At 41.5% G+C, this 21,152-nt stretch overlaps 1 protein-coding gene and 1 pseudogene across 3 annotated transcripts in view; one reads left to right on the top strand and one right to left on the bottom strand.

Moving 5' to 3' along the window:
* Positions 1-21,152, bottom strand: part of TENT4B (terminal nucleotidyltransferase 4B) — a 74,212-nt gene that overhangs the window by 52,718 nt on the left and 342 nt on the right. For all 3 annotated transcript variants that reach the window (XM_025852373.2, XM_025852374.2, XM_025852372.2), the window contains exon 1: positions 20,365-21,152. This exon is cut by the window's right edge. In XM_025852373.2, the coding sequence (XP_025708158.1) occupies positions 20,365-20,999 (635 nt within the window). In that variant the 5' untranslated portion in view covers positions 21,000-21,152. The remainder of the gene's footprint in view (positions 1-20,364) is intronic.
* Positions 8,323-8,824, top strand: LOC112809043 (small ribosomal subunit protein uS8-like; annotated as a pseudogene).

The raw sequence follows: 21,152 nt of genomic DNA on the forward strand, positions 1-21,152 counted from the left end.
ATTCGAACCATTTTTTTTAAAGATTTTATTTATTTATTTGAGAGAGAGAATGAGAGACAGAGAGCACGAGAGGGAAGAGGGTCAGAGGGAGAAGCAGACTCCCCGCTGAGCAGGGAGCCCGATGTGGGACCCGATCCCGGGACTCCAGGATCATGACCTGAGCCAAAGGCAGTCGCCCAACCAACTGAGCCACCCAGGCGCCCTCAAACCATTTTTAAGTGTACAGTTCTATGGAATTAAGTACATTCACAGTGTTATGTAACCCATCACCACTATCCACCTATAGAACCTTTTCTAAAACCACTTTATTGAATTATAACTGACATAAAATATTTAATATATAGAACTCAATGAGTCTGGGGATAAGTATATACTCGTGAAACTGTTACCACTACCAAGGCCAGCAAAACATCCACCACCTTCCCAAATCTCCTCCTGCCCCCTTTATTTATTTTCTATTTATCTTTTTAAGTGTGTGGTAAGAATACTTAATATAAGATCTACCCTCAGCCAATTTTAGGTATAGGTATAGTATTAGAAGTTACATGCACTATGCTATACAGACTTCCAGAACTTATTCATACTGCACAACTGTAAGTTTACCCCAGAACTTTGTCAAATGAAATGTTTATACCCACTAACACTAAAATTCCCCATTCTCTTCTTCCCACAGCCCATGGCAACCACAAATCAACTTTCTGTCTCTATGAATGACTACTCTCTAGGCACCTCACAGAAGTTGAATCATTCAATATCTGTCCTTTGTGACAGGGTTTTTCTCACTTGGCATGTCATCAAGGTTCATCCAAGTTGTAGCACAGGTCAGAATTCCCTTCCTTTTTAAGGCTAAATAATATTCCACGGTATGTGTATGCCACATTTTGTTTATCCATTCATCCACCAACACCTGAGTTGCTTCATTCTGACTTTTCTAACCATATGGTATTTTGAAGTCACATACAATAAAGACGAGTGAAGTTTACATCACCAGCATTTCTTATGGATAAATACATAATCAAGCAAGCAAGCAGACCACATCTAGAACATAAAACACACCTTAACAAATTTAAAAGAATAGCAATCATATAAAGTATGCTCTGCTATCAAACTAGGTATCAGTAACAAAAAGATAGAGGACGAATCCCAAAATACAATATTTGGAGATTAAACACACAATACTTGGAGATTAAGTAAAACATAAGTCAAAGAAGTCTCAAGAGCTATCTCTAACTAAATGAAAATACAACTTATCAAAACTTGTGAAATTTAGAGAAAGCAGCACTTATAAAAAAATTTATAGCAAATATTAGAAAAGAAAGATCTAAAAATCAATTATCTAAGTTTCTACCTTACAGAACTAGAAAAAGATGAACAAATTAAATTCAAAGTAAGAACAAGAAAATAAAGTTAGAGCAGAAATCAATAAAAATAAGATCAATAAGGAAAAATCAATGAAACCAAAAGGTGATTCCCTGAAAAGACCAGTAAAACTGATAAATCTCTAGCCAGATTAACTGAGGGGAAAAAAAGAGAAGACACAAATTACTAATATCAGAAATGAAAGAAGGGCCAACACTACTACGCCTAAGGACCCTAAGAGGATAGTAAAGGATTATTATGAATGAGTCTTTTTGATAGTCTAGATGAAACAGACCAATTCCTTGAAAGAGAAAATCTATCAGAATTTACACAAGGTGAGAGGCGCCTGGGTGGCTCAGGTGGTTAAGAGTCCAACTCTTGGTTTTGGCCCCTTGTAGGGCTCCGTGCTCAGCGGGAGTCTGCTTGTCTCCTTCTCTCTCTGTCCCACCCCCCCCCCCCCCCACCAGCCCTTTCTCTCAAATAAATAAATCTTTTTAAAAATTTTAATTAAAAAAAAAAAGAATTTACACAAGATGAAAAGAACCATCTGAATAGGCCTGTATCTACTAAGGAAACTGATCAATAACTAATAACCTTTCAAAACTGAAAACAGATGGGTTCACTGGTGAAATCTACCAAAAGTTTGAGGACGAAATTATCTCAATTCTCTACAATCTCTTCCAGAAAACAGAAGTAGAGGGAATACTGTCTAACTCATTCTATGAGGCCAGCATTACCCTAATCCCCAAGCCAGACCAAGACATTAGAAGAAAGAAAAACTACAGCCAATATCTCTCATGAACACAGATGTAAAAACCCTCAACAAAATACTGGTGAAGTAAATCCAACAATGTACAAAAAAATGATACACCATGACCAAACAGGAATTATTTCAGGTATGCAAGACTGGTTCAAGATTCAAAAATAAATATATGTGGGCCCTGGGTGGCTCAGTCAGTAAGCATCTGCCTTCAGCTCAGATCATGATCCCAGAGTCCTGGGACTGAGTCCCACATCGGGCTCCCTGCTCAGTGGGAAGCCTGCTTCTCCCTCTCCCACTCCCCCTGCTTGTGTTCCTGCTCTCGCTGTGTCTCTGTCTCTGTCAAATAAATAAATAAAATCTTTTAAAAAAAATTAAAAAAAATATGTAATCCGTCACATCACATCAACAGGCTAAAGAAAAAATAAATCCTATGATCGTATCAATAGATACAGAAAAAGTATTTGAAAAAAAATCCAACACCCAATCAAAAATCCTCAGCAAACTGGGAACAGAGGGGAAGTTTCTCAACTTGATAAAGAACATAAACAAAAATCCTATAGCTAACATCAAACTTAACAAGGAGAAATTAGACACTTTACCACTAAGATTAGGAACAAGGCAAGATGTCCATTCTCACCCTCTTATTCAGCATCACAGAAGCCTTAGCAGATGCAATAATACAAGAAAAAAAAGTGTACAGACTGGGAAGGAAGAAATAAAACTGCTTTTTTTGGTGATGACATGATTATCTACGTAGAGAATGCCAAAGAAACAACAAAAAAATTCCTGGAATTAATAAGCCATTAAGGTTGCAGGATACAAAGTTAATAAACAAAAGTCAATTGCTTTGTTATATACCAGCAATAAAAAACAGGAATCTGAAATTTAAAATGCAATACCATTTACATTAGCATCAAAAAAAAAGAATACTTAAGTATATAATTTAACAACATATGTATAAGATCTCTACAAAGGAAACCACAAAACTCGAATGAAAGAAATCAAAGAAGATCTAAAGAAATGGAAGGCAATCTCAGGTACATGGATAAGAAGACTCAAAATTGTCAAGATGCCATTGTCATTTCTTCCCAACTATTTATACAGATTCAATGAAATCCCAATCAAAATTCCAGCAAGGTTATTTTGTGCATTATCAACAAACTGATTCTAAAATTTATATGGGAAGTTATAAAAAAAGACCCAGAATAACCAATATAACACAGAAGGAGAACAAAGTTGGAGGACTGACACTACCTGACTTCAAGACTTACTAAAAACTAAAGTAATAAAAAAACAAAAACAAAAAAACACTAAAGTAATCAAGACAGTGTGGTAGTGGCAAAAGAATACACAAAGAGATCACAGAACAGGACAGAGAGCCCAGAATGAGACCTACACAAAATACAGTCTACTGATCTTTATAACAAAGGAGCAAAGGCAATTCAATGGGGAAAAGACAGTCTTTTTTAGCATGGTGCCAGAAAAACTGGACATTCACATGCAAAAAAATGAATCTAGACACTGATATTCCAATGGACCACAGACCTAAAAGCAAAACAAAACTATAAAATTCCTAGAAGATAACTTAAGAGAAAATCTAAGTGACCTTATGTTTGGCAATGACTTCTCAGACACAATACCAAAAGCACAGTCCAGGAAAGAAAGTATTGCTAAATTGAATTTCACTAAAAGTAAAAACTTCTGCTTTGAAAAAGACACTGTCAAAAGAATGAAAAAGCAAGCCTCAGGATGGGAGAAAATTTTTACAAAACATGTATTTGATTAAAGGACTGGTATCCAAAATATACAAAGAACTCTTAAAATTCAACAGTGAGAAAATAACCCAATTAAAAACCAAGCAAAACACCTGAGCAAACACCTCACCAAAGAATATACAGAGGCAAATCAGCATATGAAAAGATACTCAACATCTATGTCATTAGGGAACTGCAAATTAAAATGAGATACTACTACACACCTCCCAGACTAGCCAAAATCCAGAACAGTGACAATACCAAATGCTGGCAAATATGTGCAACAGCAGAAACTCATTCACTGCTGGCGGGAACTTAAAACAGTACAGTCACTTGTAATACAGTTTGGCAGTTTCTTAAAAAACTAAACATACTCTTCCCATTCGATCCAGCAATCCCTTCTTGGTATTTACCCAAATGAGCTGAAAATTTACGTACACACAAAAACCTGCATACAGATGTTTTATTCCTAACTGCCAAAACTTGCAACAACCAAGCTGTCTTTCAGTAGGTAATTGGATAAATAGTGTTACCTCCATAGAATGAACTATTATTCAGCAATAAAAAAATAAAAAGTTAAAAAAAAAAAAAGAGCTATCGAGCCAGGAAAAGATATGGCGGAAGCCTAAATTCATATCAGTGAAAGTAGACACATAACTGCATGACTACATGACATTCTGGAAAACGTAAAACTAAGAAGACGGTAAAAAGATCAGTGATTGTCAGGGCCTCAGGCAGAAGGAAGGATGGATGGGGAAGCACCGAAGACTTTTAGGGCAGTGAAACTGTTCTGTATGATGCTATGATGGTAAAGACATGTCATTATACATTTGCCAAAACCTACAAGATGTACAAAACAAAGACTGAACCCCAATGTAAACTATGGACTTATAATTGTAATGCATCGATATCTGGCTCATCAATCATAACCAATGCAAGATGTTAATTATATGAGAAATGGGATGGGAGTAGGGGAGTGAGGGAGTATATGAGGACTCCGAACTTTCTGCTCAATTATTCTGGAAATACAAAACTGCTCAAAGAAAAAAATGCTACTAATACACACACAAGCATGCGCACGCACTGTGGTGGAGGAAAGACAGAAGAACAGCCACCTCGGAACAGAGGAGTCCTTGACAATCTCTACGCTGCCCGGGCTCAGAGATGCCCTTACCTACTACTGACTTCCCCGAAGGGGCGACCACCAACTCCTAAGGAAGCTGAAGCCAAACTATGACCTGGAGGCCAGGTTCCAGGCATCACCTTGGAGCCCTCTTTTAACCGAGGCCAAACTCTTTTCTTTACACAGCTGCCACCATGCTTGCTATGTGGTTTTTATATGTAAATAGTGGCTTTTAAAATAAATATTTGATTGGGGGGGAAAAAAAATCACTCGATTTAGTACCGGAAGGAATCCTTTCTATAATGCTGTATAGGTTACATTAGCCTGAGAGTGGGAACAATTCGCACTAAGGTTAAAGAACGTTAGAACAAAAGGAAGAAATACAATCCAAGTTTAATTTCAAGGACAAATAAATGTGTTACTCCTGGTTGTTGCATCAAGGCTGTGAGAACTCTTGTCTCCTAAGCGGAGGCTCACAGGCCACTAGATCCACCATGGTTTTCTTCAGCTAACACAAGCGGAAAGCAAAGGGCAGGGACGGCCGCGGACGGAGGCCTCCCTTGGCAGTCCCAACCACCCACCAAAGGCCGAGGGTAGCTCCCTACAGGCGGAAGCAACTGCCTTTTCCACACATCCTGCGCCAGTCAGCCCAAAGCCCACCTCCGCTTTCTGATGCAGCCCACCTTGCTTCCTTCTGCTCATTCACAGAGTCAGTCAGAAGTAACATCCCATGTGCCCTGTAAGAACTGCGCCCTTAGGATAACCACAGAGCTGAGGAGGAAATGTTTCTCCTTTCACGAGTGTTGCAGCTGACAACTGACAGAGGTTCAAGAGAATAAGACTATTACAAGTTTACAACCCTAACGATGAACCAATAAATATAGGCAATGATCACTAATGGCTACTAATATCACAAAAAGAAAGACACTCGAACATTATGCGTCTTCTGGGAAAAGTACAGATCACCATCTATGAGGTATCCTTTTTTTTTTTTTTAAAGACTTTACTTATTTATTTGAGAGAGAGAGCATGGAGGGAGAGGAATAAGTAGACTTCCTGATGAGCAGGGAGCCCGACTTGGGGCTCGACCCCAGGACTCTGGGATCATGACCTGAGCTGAAGGCAGACACTTAACCGACTGAGCCACCCAAGCGCCCTTCTATGAAGTATTCTTGGGGAAAAAAAAAAAACAAAAAACAAAACCATCATCAAGCCTCTAGTTCTAATTACGCACTTATAGAAAATACAGGGGGACAAAGGAACATATTAAATTGACACCAAGGGAATGCAATCAGCAAAACTCAGCAGAAGAGTCTACAGGAAAAACAACTCAATTTCTTCAACAAATAAGTGTATGAGGGGAAAACAGATGGCAGACAAAGCTGTAGATTAAAGGATTTAAAAGGCATTTCAACCAATGGCAATGCAAAACCTCATATGGATTCTGATTTTAACAAACCATTAAAAAATAATTATGGCACATCTGGGGAAATACGAACATTGGATATTTGATGCAACTAAGGAATTAATGTTAATTTGTTTAGGTGTAATTACAGTATTGATTATAGTTTCTTTTTAAGTCCTTATCTAGAGACGTATACAGAAACATTTATACAAAATGATGTGACATCTGTAGTTTGCTTCCAAATAATGGGGGGTAGGAGTGAACATAAGGTGGGCTGGTGAGAAGTTTGGCCAGGACTGATCACTGCTGAAGCTGCATGATGAGTACATGGGGGTTCATTATCCTATTCTCTCCCCTTCTGTACTGTTTGTAATTTTCCACAATAAATAGGTTTTACAAAATTAACTGGAATAATTTCAGACCTCCTTTAGTTGAGGTCTACCATCGCAGCAGATCCTGTCTGTTCACTATCTACCTCAAATATGCTAAATACTATATATCCAACTTGTCCCTTTAGAGCTTATCATTTGAAACCAGTACAATCAGTTTTTCTTTTCCAACCCTCCACAACCTAACCGATCTTTCAAAACATTAGCAAAAATCTCCACCCAAAGCTTGCGCCCTTACCTCATTAGTCAAAAGCAACCTCTCCACCTTATGCACTGTCTATCCAACCAGACCATAATTTCCCAGGAGGCAAGGAACATGTTTTACTGTCATCACTTCCCACAAAAAGTCTAACACAGTAGTTTGCACATAACAGTTGATTACCCAACCAAAATATGTGTGGATCAGCTCTGGCCTGTGCAGGGATGAGTGGCAAAACCAACAAGTAATATAATATCAAAAGCAGAGGACACATTTACAAATTCTACTGGTCACAAAGAACGAAGAACGGATGAACACATTGTGATAGAGCCATACAATGGAATACTACTGACATTAAAAAGTAACACCAAGGGGCGCCTGGGTGGCTCAGTCGTTAAGCGCCTGCCTTTGGCTCAGGTCACGATCTCAGGGTCCTGGGATCAAACCCCGCGTCAGGCTCCCTCCTCCGCGGGAAGCCTGCTTCTCCCTCTCCCACTTCCCCTGCTTGTGTTCCCTCTCTCGCTGTCTCTTTCTCTCTAATAAATAAATAAATTCTTTAAAAAAAATAATAAAAAATAAAAGGTAACACCAATATTACACACAACAGTATGGATGAATCTCCAAAACATCATGGTAAGAGAAAGAAGTCAGGTACGAAAGACTACAGAGTATATATCATTTCATTTATCTGAAACCCTAGAAAAGGCAAGGGGTTGCTTAAAGCAAGAGAAGAGGTAAGGGGGTTGACTATAAGGGCACGATGGTACTTTCTGAGTGTTGGAAATGCTCTATATCTCTTCCTAGATCTTGACTGTTACAGTTACACAACTGTATACATTTACCCAGTCACCAAACTGTACAATTAAAATGGGTGAATACTATAATTATAAATTATGCCCTAATAAAACTATTTAAATATAAAATTAGAATTAAAAATTATAAATATTTGTGGGGTTTTTTTTTAAGACTTTATTTATTTGTCAGAGAGAGAGAAAAAAATACACAAGTCGGGGAGCGGCAGGCAGGAGAAGCAGGCTCTCTGCCGAGCAAGGAGCCCGATGTGGGACTTGATCCCAGCACCCTGGGATCATGACCTGAGCCGAAGGCAGACGCTTAACCCACTGAGCCACCTAGGCATCCCTGTAGGGTTTTTACATTTTTACCTATTTGAGCGAGAGCGTGAGCACGAGCAGGGGGAAGGGGCAGAGGGAGAGGGAGAAACAGGCTCCCCAGTGAGCAGGGAGCCCAATGCAGGGCTCAATCCTAGGACCGTGGGATCATGACCTGAGCCAAAGGCAGACGCTTAATCAACAGAGCCACCCAGGCGCCCCCAAATTATGAATATTTGTAATAGGACAGACCAAGAGCCTCTTACAAATTAATAAGACAGACAGCAAAAGAAAGCTAGGCAATGCTCTTTCCGCCATCTTTCCGTGCCGCCATAACGGTGAGCATGAATGTCCTGGCAGATGCTCTCAAGAGCATGAACAATGCTGAAAAGAGAGGCAAACGCCAGGTTCTTATTAGACCATGCTCCAAAGTCATCTTCCAGTTTCTGTGACGATGAAGCATGTTTACATTGGCGCATTTTAAATCACTGATGGTCACAGAGCTGGGAAAATTGTTGTGAACCTCACAGGCAGGTTAAACAAGTGTGGAGTGATCAGCCCCAGATGTGATGTACAACTCAAAGATCAAGAAAAATGGCAGAATAATCTGCTCCCCTCCTACCAGTGTGGTTTCATTGTACTGACAACCTCAGCTGGTATCATGGTCATGAAGAAGCAAGACGAAAACGCAGAGGAGGGAAAATCCTGGGATTCTTTTTCTAGGGATGTAATACATAACGCACAAATAAAATGCCTCAATGGACCAAAAAAAAAAAGGCAAAAAAAAAAAAAAAAAAAGAAAGCTAGGCAAAGGAAATAAGCGATTCAAAAAAAAAGCCAATTAATGTGAAAGTATGTGCAAATTATATCAGTAATATACTATTTTTCACCTATAAAACTGGCAAAAAATTCTTTTGTATTGGTTTTAAATATAATATTTAGCACTGGTGAGGGTTTAGGGGAAACTGGGATTCTTGCACACTGCTGATGTAAGGTTAAACTGGCCCAATCCTTCCATAGATAAGAGTGGCAAAAGCCTTTCAAGTTACAAATACCCTCTAGTCTAAAATTTTACGTGCTAAGACAATTCTTGGAGAAAGAATAGTCTCTAACGAATGGTGCTGAGACAACTGGATATCCACAGGCAAAAGAATGAAGTTGGACCTCTACCTTACACCATATACAAAAATGAACTCAAAATGGATCTAAGACCTGGGGCGCCTGGGTGGCTCAGTCGGTTAAGCATCCAACTCTTGATCTTAGCTCAGGTCTTGACCTCAGGGACATGATTTCAAGCCCTGCGTTTAAAAACAAACAAACAAACAAGGATCTAAAACCCAAACGTAGGAGCACCTGGCTGGCTCAATCAGTAGGTAACTCTTCATCTCAGGGTCGTGAATTTGAGCCCCATGTTAGGTGGAGAGATTACTTAAAAAAATAAAAATAAAATAAAATAAAATACCTAAATGTAAGAGCAAAAACTGTAAGACTCTTAGAAGGAAAATGGCTTAATTTTCATGATCTTGAATTAGGCAGTGGTTTCTTGGATATGATACCTAAAGCACAAGCAACAGAAAAAAATAATGCACATATTGGAATTTATAAAACAGAAAAAAAAAAACCTTTATACTTCACAGAACACTATAAAGTAAAAAGACAATCCACAGAAAGGAAGAAGTACCTGCAAATCATCTATCCAAGAAGAGTCTAGTATCTAGAATATATAAGGAACTCTTCAACTCAACAAAAAGACAACCCAATTAAAAAATGGCCTATAAGCACATGCAAAGATGTTCATCATTAGTTTTTGGGAAATGCAAATCAAAACTGCAAGGAGATACTACTTCACACCCAATAGGATGGCTATAATCAAAAAGACAGGTAATGAAAAACGTTGACAAAAATATGGAGAAACTAGAAACGTCATACATTGCTGGTGGGAATGGAAAATGTTACAGCTGCTTTACATGATCCAGCAACTATACTCCTAGGTATTTACCCAAGAGAAATAGAAACATATGTCCACATACAAACTTGTACATGAATGTTCATAGCAGCATTATTTATAATAGTCAACAAGTGGAAACCACCCAACTGTCCATCAACTGGTAAGTGGATAAGCAAAAAGCCACATATTATATGATTCCATTCTTATGTTCAGAATAGTAAATCCACAGAGAGAGAAGGTCTGTATGAGTTTGCCAGGGGCTGAAGGTGAAGGGTAGAGTGGGGACTGACAATGGGTATGGGGTTTCTTTCTAGAGCGATGAAAATGTTCTGGAATTAGGGAACCCTGGGAGGCTCAGTCTGTTAAGCGTCTGCCTTCGGCTCAGGTTGTGATCTCAGGGTCCTGGGATGAAGCCCCGCATCGGGCTCCCTGCTCGGTGGGGAGTCTGCTTCTCCCTCTCCCTCCCCCTCCCCTTGTGCTCCCTCTCTCGCTGTCAAATAAATAAATAAAATCTTTTTTAAAAAAATAATTAATTAATTAATTAAAAAAAAGAAAATATTCTGGAATTAGGTGGTGGTGACAGTTACACACTCCTGTAATATTCTAAAACCCCTGAACTGTGTACTTTAAAAGGGTGAATATGATGGCATGTGAATTACATCTCAGTAACAGTAAGTAGAAAAATAAAAAAAAAAATCCTGTCTGGAGCAAAGGCTCCTCTAAAAACATGTTTTTTATAAAAAACAAAAAATTAAAAACAAAGTAAATTCCAACTGGGGATTATTGAAATAAATGAAGATGCATTAAATCAACAGAACACCAAGCCCACACGTAGCAGGTACAAAGAGTCCTGCTAAAGGTAATGAGGTATTAAAAATTGCCTTAGAGGGGCAACTGGGTGGCTCAGTCAACTGAGCACCCAACTCTTGATTTCAGCCTCAGGGTTGTGAGATCAAGCTCCACGCCCAGCTTAAGATTCTCTCTCTCCCTCTCCCTCTGCTCCTACGCCCGGCTCACATGCTTGCGTGTGCATGTGCTATCAGAAATAAATAAATAGATAGATAAATAAATAAATAAATACTGCCTTAGAAATAAATTTTATATAAAAGATATTTGTTCTATTAATTTTTTCGGTCAAAAAAGTATGCCCATGGGGCGCCTGGGTGGCTCGGTCAGTTAAGCATCTGACTCTTGATTTCTGCAAGGGTCATGATCTCTGGGCTGTGGGATCAAGCCCCTTGTCCAGCTGCACGCTCAGCACAGAGTCCACCTGAGATTCTCTCTCTCTCTTTCTGCCCCTCTCCCACCCTGCTCGCGCGTGTGTTCTCTCTCAAATAAATAAATAAATAAAATCTTTAAAAAAAAGTATGCCCACAATATTCTAAAGCCCTTCCTCCAAAGAAGAACACAATCTTAGGATAAAACCAGTTCTAACTTCTGGCCTCCAGATTGTGAGAGAATAAATTTTTGTTATTTAAAAAATTTTTTTTAATTCTTTACATTGGAAAAAAACGTTTTAAGTATACTCACAGTAGGAATCCATATTGATAAAAAGAAAAAAGGAAATACATGTATATATACACTGAAAGTTTAAAAATATTACACCAAAATGTTAACAGTAGTTATATCCTGGAAGTAGTACAATAGGGGCTATTTTTTTTTTTATTTCTTTGGTTTAGCTGTTTTTTTCAGTTTCCTGACAATTGGTATTAATTAGTAGTATTTAAACAATCTGTTGATTTTAAAAATAAGTATTCTAAAGGACAGTGGTATTAACACTTCATACCAAGAATGAAAGGTCGAATAACTTCAAGGAATAAAGACATCAAAATTCCAAACCTCATCAGACTCCTAACACTTCATTAAGTCTGAATTATTGGAAGTTAACTTTTAAACCTCTACAACCACGATCCTAATGGATTCTTACTCCTGCTGCGGCAGAAATTTATAACAGTTGATGTATACTGTTTTTATAACACTTGATGATACTGAAAGTTACATTATTTTGACAAAGATCAAAACAGTAAGGGAAACATGAAGGACCAGATCCCAGTTCTCAGTCCAGAAACTGGTTCTGATGAAACATGGTGTACTCGAGGATAAGTGTGAAGATGAAGCATTTACTCTGCACAGTCTGAAGGCGTTGTTCCAATATAAAAATACAGTTAAAAAAAAGGGGGGGGAGTCACCTGGGTGGCACAGTTAGGCATCATGACTCTTCATTTTGGCTCGGGTTGTTATCTCAGGGTCGTGAGATCGAGCCCTGTGTTAGGCTCTGTGCCTGGCAGGCAGTCTGCTTGAGATTCTCTCTCCCTTTCCTTCTGCCCTTCCCCCCACCCCATACACGCATTCTTGTGCTTGCTCTTTCTCTCAAATACAATCTTTTTTAAAAAATACTGTAACTTCGGGGCGCCTGGGTGGCTCAGTTGGTTACGCTACTGCCTTCGGCTCAGGTCATGATCCTGGAGTCCCGAGATCGAGTCCCGCGGGGAGCCCGCTTCTCCCCCTAACCCTCCCCCCTCTCATGTACTCTCTCTCTCTCTCTCATTCTCACTCTCTCAAATAAATAAATAAATCCTTAAAAAAAAAAAATACTGTAACTTCACCACCAACACAAACCACCACTGAGTGTTTACTCTGCAAAAGATAGCCAAGCCGACAAAAAATAAAGCTTACTCATAACATACAAAAAGACAGGACTCTAAATTTTGAAATCAACTCTGCAGTTGTCTTTTTACATGTTTTTGTTTTTAAAAAGTGAAAATAAAGCTCAACTTCATACTAATTTCTAAGAAAAAGGAACATGTAAAGGAAACACTGCAATGTACTTCAGAGATAAAGGAAAAGAGTTAAAATCGGTTTTACCTAGAAATTTTTAATTAAGGACACTCTCAATACTGCCAGGAAGTTTTTAAAATAAAAATAGAGTTGGGGCACCTGTGTGGCTCAGTGGGTTAAGCCTCCGACTCTTGGTTTCGGCTCAGATTGTGATCTCCGGGTCGTGAGATTGAACCCCATGCCGGGCTCTGCAAGTTCAGCACCACGTCTGCTTGAGATTCTTTATCCCTCTTCCTCTGCCCCTTCCCCACTCCCACTCTGTCTTTCTAATAAATAAATAAAATCTTAAAAAAGAATAAAATTAAAATTAAAAATTAGGTGAGGCTATTAATGAGGTTAATATGATAAAAGCACAATGAACCATCACTACCTATATTAGAACAACTAAAATAAAAAACAGTGATAATACTAAATGCTGGTGAGCATGCAGAGATGGGATTTCATACATTGCTGATAGGAATGTAATATGATACAACCACTCTAAAACAGAGTTTAGCAGTTTCTTTTAAAACTAAATATGTACTTGGGACACCTGGGTGGCTCAGTCGGTTGAGCCTCTGACTTCTGATTTCAGCTCAGGTCATGATCTTGGGGTTGTTGGATCAGGCTCCACGCTTGGCAGGCAGTCTGCTTGGGATTCTCTCTCCCTCTCCCTTTGCCCCTTGCCCAGCTCTCTCTCTCTCCCTCTCTCTCTCTCTGTCTAAAATAAATAAATAAAATAAAAATAAATATGTACTTATATGACCCAGCACCTTTAGGCATTTACCCCCCAAAATTAAACCTTATGTTCACATAAAAATGTGTATGCAAAAGTTTATAGTTACTTTATTTGTAATAGCCAAAAACTGGAAACTCCTCTGGCATGTCCTTCAACAGGTGAATCATTAAACAAACTATGGTACATCCACACTTTGGAATACTACTCAACATTAAAAAGGAATGAACTATTAATACATGAAACAATTTGGATAGATCTCAAAGGAATTATGCTAAGAGGAAAAAAGCCAAAGTAACATACTGTGTGATTCCATTTATCTAACATTCTCAAAATAACAAAATTACAGAGATGGAGAACAGCTTAGTGGTTGCTCAGGGTTGGAGATGATGGTGCGTGTGCATGAAAATAAAGGGTTAGCATGAGGGAGCTCTGAGGTGCTAGTATAGTTCTGTATCTTGATTGTGGTGGTGTCACACAAACCTACACATGATAAAATTGCACAGAACTACACACACACACACACACACACACACACACACACACACACACACATTAATGAACCCATGTAAAACTGGTGAAATCTAAATCAGGCTATGAACTGTAACAATGTCAGTTTCCTGGGTTTGATATTAAACTATAGTTATATAAGATGTTACCACTGCATGAAACTAGGTGAAGGGAACATGGAATCTCTCTGTACTGTTTTTTGCAATTTTCTGTGAATCTGTATTTCAAAAGAAAAAGAAAAAAAAATTAGATGGGGCTACACATGAGAAGGCTAATATAACAAATAGAAAAAATTTAACATAGCATTCAGAACATGGTAAAAATGTTACCACGAACACTTTGACTTTACCGAGCACTTTTAATAAATCAACTAATTTGAAAACACAGGTTTCTGCAGACTATACAAACTATTTCAGCAGAGAGCATGACTGGAGGTATAATTCTTGACTTCAGTTACCAGATACTACATGAAATCTCTTAGGGACATGGCAAGATTTTTTTTCAGACTTGAAACTGTTCAAGTGAATGAGGAACCAGTGCACAACATAAATGTCTCCACATTGTTTCTTCCTACAATGTTCAACTTCAATCCCCATATGGTCCAAGGCCCTTAATACACAAAAGTCTCTTATATCATCAAATAAAACTTGTAAGATGAAAATAAATGCATCGCCTGCTGTTTGGATCCAAATTAATGTCAAGTCTAGCTCAGGGCCATCCTCAATTGCAATATCCCCTCGGGGGAAAAAACAACAATTCCACGTCATGTTAAAAATGGTAAAATGAATTGCAAGCTTTTACTTGCAGCAGTATTCTGCAGCAGCTGAGTCCCTAGCAAATATTCTAAAGGATAGAAAGAACATTCTGCTGGCAGTCTTCTGAATTCCTCAAGCAGGCTCTGAGCTGTCCAGTCAGCTCTGTAGGAAAGAGCAAAGACCAGGAGTCTCAGACCAGCTGCTGGGAACTGGACCCTAAAACTTCAAATAAGCACCCTCTTTGGCCTAGAGCCCTCCCTCGACACTACTCCACACCTCTGTGTGCGTAAGTGATTAATACAGAGTCCCTAGTGCCGTGGGTGTGATCCGGAAATAGTTGCCTCCACTAAATATTACTCCAACGGATTCAACAGAAGGGAGAATAGAAAGCTGAGTGAAATTATACAACAGCTTGCTTTTCTATCCTCCACAGAAAAGTGGCTGAAATTTTTCTCAGCTTTAGCAGGTATAAGAATATCTAACTACAACCATCTGACTGGTGCCCATATGAGCAGGGGAGCCCCTGGGTGTTCTTCCCAGGGACTCTTCTGGACTCCTAACACTAGGATGTACTGGTAGGGGTTTCATGGAAGAAGCTGTGCTCTAAGGCCATCTATCACACCAGGACCAGCACTGTGGTAACACACACTCCCCCTCCCTGCCTCGGTTCCTTCTAGTACCCCCTTCCTACCCTTCCTTTACTGCAATATCCTAAAACTTCTGTGTGAATCCAGGGTAGACTACAAAAAGCTCTATTCACTCCCTGGTTCCGCTTGCCTTTCAACAGTTAAAAACTTAATGGGGTTTGAAAAGGACTCCACACCCTGATGTACCAATGATTCAGACAGTGACAGTGTTTGGGTCACAGATTTTAGACAGAAGACGAGTTGTGACATGGAAGTACCTTAGTTGAACACAGTATACTAGATTTGGGGAAATCCACAAATATGAATTACACTGTTAGTGTAGAATCTACCCTGCAGGAAACCTAAGGTCTTCTTGAAATCACCTTTCGGTACTCAAATGCAATAAACTTTAAGGACCTGAGGGTTTAGTCACCAAAGAATTACTCTGGGCTACACTTGCAAATGCACAGAAATGAATACTTAGAGCAAGCACTTGGAACAAGACCTCTCAATTCTTTCATACTCAACGCCATGTTAATCTGCCCGATCACTTATTTTGAAGCCCAGCATTAACAGCAATCCTATTGATCACAGCGCGTAGAAATTTGCACAAAGAGGCCATAATGCCGGTGCTGAGGAACAGTGTCAGCATCTTGGATTTACCGTGATCTAGACTACCGCGTGCGTCAGGAAGGACACTGCCCTGCTGCAGCAAAGCTGACTACGCCTTGGTCCCCAAATTTCAACTCACTGCTAGACAGCTCCACCTAAACATCACCTTATGTTTTACTCCAAATCCACAATGCCACCCCTAATTTGCAATAATAATAACAGCAATGTTTCCCCACTCTGGTTCAAAGCTACCGTGTGATTATTTAACCCAGGAAGGCAGTCGGGATCCTCGCCACCCTCACCCTTGTAGCAGCGCTCACACTCATTCATTCTTTACCGTTCCCATCCCCAGTGGCCCTGGTCAAGAAATTATTCCTTAAACTCAAGTTTCCCAGCAGGGTCTTCTTAAATGTCCCACAGTCAAATTCATGCTCCAAAACATTATTCTGAAAAAGTCATCCAAGCCTTGAAAAAAAAAATATCTACAGATCTGGCAATGCAGCCAACACAAACCTATTCTGATTAGCTTGGACAAGCTCCAAGCACCTCCCACAAGAAGTTTCTAGACACAGGGGACTCAAGACCAAAGACTCTGAATCTCCATAAGGTAACTGTGTTCACTACTTTTTTGACGTCAGTTCTTTCTCTATGGTAATCAACAATTAAATCTTTGAAAAGGGTTTATGGCTCATTTTCATGGACAACCAGAAGGAGCAGGTGGACTGCTTCCTACACCACAGCCAGCCTTGGAGGAGAAAGAAGTCCAAGAAATAGAATAGTGAAAGCAACTTTAAAAAGAAAAAAAAAGGAACACAAGCAAACTCCCTGAGTCTGCGGGTACATAGAGAAGGCTGAAGTGGTGAGCGGATTTTTAATTTGTTTTTTAAGATTTTAAGCAATCTGTCTGCCCAAAATGAGGCTTGAACTCACAACCCCCGAGATCAAGAGTCACATGCTCCACTGACTCAACCAGACAGGCACCCCTGGTTGGATTTAATTTTGAGAGAGAATATGAAGCCTTCAGGATGAAATCCAAATATCTTACTCTACATTTAAGAAATTTCCAGGCGCCTGGGTGGCTCAATCAGTTAAGCATCCGACTCTTGATTTCGGCTCAGGTCACGATCTCAGGGTCATGAGATAGAGCCTTGCATTGGGCTCCGTGCTCAGCAGAGTCCGCTTGAGATTCTCTCTCTCTCCCTCTCTCTTTGCCCCTCCCCCCTGCTCGTGCATGCTCTTTCAAGTAAATAAATCTTTATAAAAAAAAGAAAGAAAGAAAGAAAGAAAGAATGAAATTTCCATCTTAGAGGCCCCTGGGTGGCTCAGCTGGTTAGGTAACCAACTCTTTTTTTTTTTTTTAAAGATTTTATTTATTTATTTGAGAGAGAGAATGAGATAGAGAGAGAGCATGAGAGGGGAGAGGGTCAGAGGGAGAAGCAGACTCCCTACTGAGCAGGGAGCCTGATGTGGGACTCGATCCCGGGACTCCAGGATCATGACCTGAGCCGAAGGCAGTCGCTCAACCAACTGAGCCACCCAGGCGCCCAGTAACCAACTCTTGATTTCGCCTCAGGCCATGATCTCAGGGTCCTGGGACTGAGCCCTGCGTGGGGCTCCACATTCAGCATGGAGTCTGCTGGAGATTCTCTCTCTCCCTCTGCCCCTCCCCCCTGCTCGTGCACGCTCTCTCTAAATAAATAAAATCTTAAGAAATTTCCATCCTAACTAGGGACCTAGTGGGTTAGCGAAAACATATACATAAAAGGAAAAATAAACATAAGCAGGCTATAGCAAGAACACGAAGCAAGCAATTCAAGAGTTCAAAGGAGGAACCACAAAAATGAAGCACCTGGATGACAGAGAAGTCAGGATTTTGAACTGTATCTTGGAGTGTTCAGGGAGTATGTCAACCAGTTTGGCTAAGGCAGAGAACACAGAGACCAAAGAAGATGAGAGAGAGTGTATGTATACAGCCGTCCCACAGTTCCAGTCCATTGTTCATATGCCTTTTACTCCTCTATCTGGACTTAAGTTGGTTCAGAGGCCAGGAACCACTACAATTTGTTGACCTATTAGCTAAACGTCAGTCCCCAGAACTCAGAATGCTAGTAACAGTTTTACTAAATTTAATCTCAGAATAGCATAACTTTGAGGTGCACTGTGAATTCAGATTTTTAAATACCTGTACTAAAAATAGCAAAACTTTTGTAAAAGTCAAGACACAAGGATCCACAAATCAAAACAAGAATTTTTAAACCCAGACACTTACAAAAACAGTTAGGAACGGCTTAATAACATAGACATCCTCTAAAGGAAAAGGCAGAAGAATGGAAAGTCTTATGAAGTGATAAACAGTTTTAAAAACAGGTTTACAATCAGTTTTTAAACACTAAAACCTCTGGGAAATGGAAATTCCTCTCCTTAATCCCTTTGAGGGCAATATATTTGAGTCAGGAATAAGAACATCCTGCCTCTGCATAAGCTCAAATGTGAACCTTTTACAATATCCCTAACATTAAGTAGCAAATAGAGGAGAAGACCATTTCTAATCTGCCAAAAAGAAAAGCAGCCACTGTTTTGGATTTGTCACCCATCTTCTCGAGACACATAAGCAGAAGCTTCAGTAAAACGAAACTAGGGAAGCTCAAGGTTTGATTTGACAGTGATTACTTAACTGGAGCTTATTTCTGTGAAATGAAACTACCAGAACCTTTAAATATCAATTTACTTGTCACTAAACCACAGGTTTATGCTTCGTCTTGGAAATGCTAACAGGATGGAACCCATGAGCCTTTTATTAAAACGTGATGACCATGGAGAGCGCCCTTGAAGCTTAGCAACAGAGGACTCAACCCTAAAAGGTTCCCCTCTGAAAAGGTGAGGACAGGTTTGACATGTAACCCAGAGCCAGTCCTAAAACGCTTGACTGCACTTTCCATAAAAGGTGGGAGTTGTAATAGTAGCATAGAGCAGACACCAGCCCACTAGAAGCAGATGGAACCCACCAACTCATTTTACCCAGACCTCCAAAAAGGTACACAGAACTGTCTGTGCTTGCCAAAGCAGGGCAGATCTGAATGGGTGAATCTAAGAAAACGCTTCAAAAAGGATTACTAATGGTATTGCATTTGCCTACTGTAGCCCCCAATATAAAAAGGATCTGGAAAATGAAAAACAATTTAAAAGCTCACTCTCCATATTCAAGCTAAACACACACGCGGCCCAAATTTTTATTTTACAAAATAAAAAAAGCCTCAGTAACCTATTCCAGGACAGGGGCTCTTCTAGAAGGGATATCTAGCTAGAAACATTCCCTGCTTATGTACATAGTTCATCAGGGGTCAGGTAAGATTCCATTTTGTAACAGCTGAACTTTAAACAGAAAGTCATTAATGGTGCAACATTCACTCGTTAGCATGAAGCTACCCCCTAGAATGAAAAGCACTGGCTGTATCTGCCAGGATGACAACTTTACAGTGAGAAGCTGAAGCCAAGGATCCTGAACTCCTAGAAAGTTCTATCGGCCTCAGAAGAGCTCACCATCTCCACCGGCCTACACTTAGCTGTCACCCTATTTTTCAATCCCCACAGAAAAAGGCACCGCTAATAACGGAAATTTATTTTAAATAAAAAATTAAAAGATGGACAGGCAAAACATTACAGGGCTGACATGATTCCTGTTTGGGATTGGGGGAGGGGGAGGAGCTTTCTGGATGTTTCTATTCTTGGCAAGGAAAGCACCTCCAGGTCCTGTACCATCAAAAGGCAGTAACACAGGAATGTTCTCAGGGAATCAATGATTTGCCTGTGCTAACAGACTTCATCTCTGGGTGTGCTGATGGGGAGCAAGATGGAGAGGGCTGGAGGGGGGAGACTGGGGAAGGTGTGTTTGACTGGGGGGGGGGGGGGAGGAAAGACTAGAGGGATAAGGGGGCCGGGAAAGGTGTGGACTGTTAAGGGGGAGAGTGTGGATGACTAAGGGAGGTGAGAGGAGGATGTGGATGGCTAAGGGGATGTCCAGAAAAGGCCTGGAAGGCTGAGGCGGAGGGGGAAAAGGTGTGGACCGCTAAGAAGGAGTGGGGGAAGGTCTGGATGGCGGAGGGATGGAGAGATGGCCATCAGACCCCGGAGAAGCGGCAACGAAGGCAGGCCGAGGGGGGTGGCCTCGCCCAGGCTCCCCCCAATCCACCTTCTGTGGGCGTGTGCCCGGCTGCGCGTGTGCAAGGGCCAGGCCACCAGGCCGCAGGGCCACCACTCACCCCACGACTCCCTGGTTGTAGTTCCTCCGCTTCCACGGGGTCCCGCTGTACACGCCCCCGCTGCCGTCGGCCCGGCCGCCCCCCGCGGCCCGCCCTCCGCTGGGCTGCAGCAGGCTGTAGTTGAGTCCGTAGGTGCTGGCCTTATTGTCGCGCTTCCTCTTGTTGCTGCTGCCCGAGGCCGGGTCCGCGGGCTCGGCGGCGGGGACGGCGGCGGAGGAGTGTGGGGACGAGGACGCGGAGGGGGACGGGGACGCCGAGGGGCCCGCGACAGCCCGGCGGGCCCAGGCCGCCGGCTGGTGGTGGTTGTTGTTGTTGTTGGTCGTCTCCAGGGGCAGGAAGTCCCGCTGCTCCGCGGACTGCGCGTGGCCGCCCAGCAGGCGCTCCCCGGAGCGGTACATGCCGGCCGGGGCCGGGGCCGGGGCCGGGGCCGCGCCGCCGGGGCTGCCGGTGCTGCTGCCGCTCCCGCCGGTGGCCGTGCTGCTGCCGCCGCCGCCGCCGCTCGCGCCGCCGCTGCTGTGACAGTGGTGGTTGAAGTAGAGGTTCCTCAGCCCCTGGGTCGTCTCCCAGATCTGCATCCACAGACTGTTGGACGGTCCGAGCTGCTCTGGCTGGAACCAGGCGATCCTCGGATCCATCAAACGGCGGCGGCCGCTGCCCCCGCCCCTCCCGGCCGCCCGCAGGGCCGCCGCCGCCGCCGCGCCTCAGGCGCACGCCCGGCCTCGGCGGCTGCTGCTGCTACTGCTGCTGCTGCTGCTGCTGCTGCTGCTGCTGCTGCTGCTGCTGCTGCT

This window comes from Callorhinus ursinus, unplaced genomic scaffold (assembly GCF_003265705.2).
Source record: "Callorhinus ursinus isolate GAN/ISIS: 27379988/994484 unplaced genomic scaffold, GSC_fseal_2.0 scaffold56, whole genome shotgun sequence".
In the NCBI taxonomy this organism is placed as follows: Eukaryota; Metazoa; Chordata; class Mammalia; order Carnivora; family Otariidae; genus Callorhinus; species Callorhinus ursinus.